The following is a 2,500-nucleotide window of genomic DNA, read 5'->3' as shown; positions in this document are numbered from 1 at the left end:
TGATGTGTGTGCGGTGTTACCCACAAGACACCCAAAACGCTGCAAGCGGACAGAAAAAAACAGACAGACAGGGTCATTGCAATACCTATTGCCAAACCCATCCAGGGGGGCAGGTAACAAGAGTAATCAAAAATGGCAACATGGACACCCCTCACCCCGTCAATGCTTGATACTTACTCGGGATGTGTGTTTGGCGGACAAAAAAACAGACAGACAGGGTCATTGGAATACCCATTAGCACACCCATCCAGGTGGGCAGGTAACAAGTAGCCTGATAAACCAGCCTAAATGTGAGACCGGAGTAATTTAGTCTGGCCCCGATGAACGATACTTCCGAAGATTGTTGATGAGAACAACCTGTTGTTTTTTCATACCGTGCCGACGCTCTGACCAATCTGCGATCTTTGCCGTTGATGTGCTTTCCCAACGGTGTTGCGAGATTCGTCGTCACTCCCTCAAAACCCTGCCCGCTTTGATTCAAAACAAATCTCTGCGTTGTGATTGGGTTTGCCAGACTCAGAGTACAGTGTTCAAAACGTTCTCAGATCCGAGGCCAGACCCACTCGCAGCTGAAAAGTTTTCAGCGTCCAGCGGGTGGCGCTGGTTTACCAGGCTAGGTAACAAGAGTAATCAAAAATGGCAACGTGGCCACCCCTCACCCTGTCAATGCTTGATACTCGGGATGTGTGTTTGGCCGACACAAAAACAGACATTAGTAAAGAAAGTGCGCTCAACTACGAAAAGTTTCTTACAAGGTCTCTGGGTGCCACCAAACAGCAAAGTCCATGTAGAAAAGTAAAAAAGCCGCACTCCCGGATTAGTTTCTTGCAGTTTTAATATTGGGTTAGCATGGCAGACAGACAGACGTTTCAGCCTAAGCCTTCTTCAGCATAAGCGTATTAAAAATACAAGAAACTGATCCGGGAGTGCGGCTTTTTTACAACACACAAAAAACAGACAGACAGGGTCATTGCAATACCTATTCCCAAACCCATCCAGGGGGGCCAGGTAACAAGGGCAATCAAAAATGGCAACGCGGCCACCCGTCACCCTGCCAATACTTGATGCACAAGATATGTGCTTGGTGGGGACAAAGTAACAAATACACCGCATTCCACATTATTAAAAAATAATACTCATTGGAAGGTTCATTCAAAAACGTTTTAATTGTAATCTAATGGCTGATGACTTGAAAATTATGACGACTGTCATTTCTATTATTTGGGGAAACAGCGAAAAATGCCATTTGCGTAATAATGTGGAATGCGGTGTAAAAGTAGTGGTCAAGGGTCACCACTCGTCTGATCAGAAGGTGCAGGATTCAGTGGAGATTTCAACAACAAAAAAGCAGACAATCCGCACATTTCAGGTCTTTTTTTTGTGCCAAGCGTGTCAAATTTTTGTAAACAAATACATTTTAAATGTTAAATGTAAACATTAAATGTATCGATGTAAAAATGTAAAAAAGGATACTGGTCTCGTGTCCTCTGCCTCTTGGCCAGGCTGTCCTCGTCGCTGATGCCGGCCATCAGGTACTTGAGGCCGGTGATCCAGGTGCGGGCCTCCTCGGCCGTGCCCGACACCAGGTCCAGAGACTCCATGTGCTCCCCGTAGTAGATGCTGAAGCAGCAGTTGGGGTCGAAGCAGCAGTCCGCGTGGCGCTGGAACACCTCCGACACGTTGCCCTCGCACACCTCGCGGATCGAGTCGATGGAGACTGAAAAAGAAGACACGTTTCATAGTTTAATATCTGTATTTTACATATTGAATATTTTTATTGTTAACTCAATTAGGACAATGTGCATTACTGATCTTTGTTATATAAAAAAATTCAACTACAGTATGTCAGACTTAAAATATCGACTGTTCATATGCAGTCCCTCGGCTGTCTGCTAGGCAGAGGAAATACAAGGACACCATGATATTTGTATAGTGCTTAAAGGGATATGCCACTATTTTGGGGCTTAATACAGTTAAAATCGTTGGCAGGGGGTTATAAAGGTGGGAAAGTGTCTTGTTTTTCATGAATACTTACCACCACCATCAAATTCTAAGTATTCATTATGACTGGAAAAATTGCACTTTTCATACATGTAGTACATAGTGACCATTTCCTGCACAGTGTCCCTTTAATGCAAGGAGGAGTAGAGAGAGATGGAGAGAAGGAAGGGAGAAATAACTGTAAATGGAAAGAGCCGCATGAGAAGGAGGAGGATAGTTGGAGTGGTGGAGAAATAGGAAACATGATAGGGCTACCCGATTATGGGAAAAAAAAAACATCACGATTATTTCATGATTTTTTTCAACTTTTTTTTTTTTTTTTAAAGAATTCAAATTGAATTCAAATTTAAAAAAAAATGAGTATGGTATGTGAATATGTGAGAATTTCCACAGCGATAGCCTATATTTCTGTTGGAAATATCATTATGTGCAGTTAAGAGACCAGGCAGGGAAGATGGGGATCATTTAATATGACTTCAGTGGCAATTAAGCCTGATTT

General features: G+C 43.1%; 1 protein-coding gene across 1 annotated transcript in view; it reads right to left on the bottom strand.

Moving 5' to 3' along the window:
• The window catches only part of plch2a (phospholipase C, eta 2a), a 343,556-nt gene that overhangs the window by 93,497 nt on the left and 247,559 nt on the right, over positions 1 to 2,500 (bottom strand). The window contains exon 4 of the mRNA XM_063207996.1: positions 1,474 to 1,717. Within this exon, the coding sequence (XP_063064066.1) occupies positions 1,474 to 1,717 (244 nt within the window). The remainder of the gene's footprint in view (positions 1 to 1,473; positions 1,718 to 2,500) is intronic.

Source organism: Engraulis encrasicolus, chromosome 10 (assembly GCF_034702125.1).
Source record: "Engraulis encrasicolus isolate BLACKSEA-1 chromosome 10, IST_EnEncr_1.0, whole genome shotgun sequence".
Taxonomy (NCBI): Eukaryota; Metazoa; Chordata; class Actinopteri; order Clupeiformes; family Engraulidae; genus Engraulis; species Engraulis encrasicolus.
The sequence above is the reverse complement of the archived record's forward strand: the minus strand, read 5'-3'. Positions and strand labels throughout refer to the sequence as shown.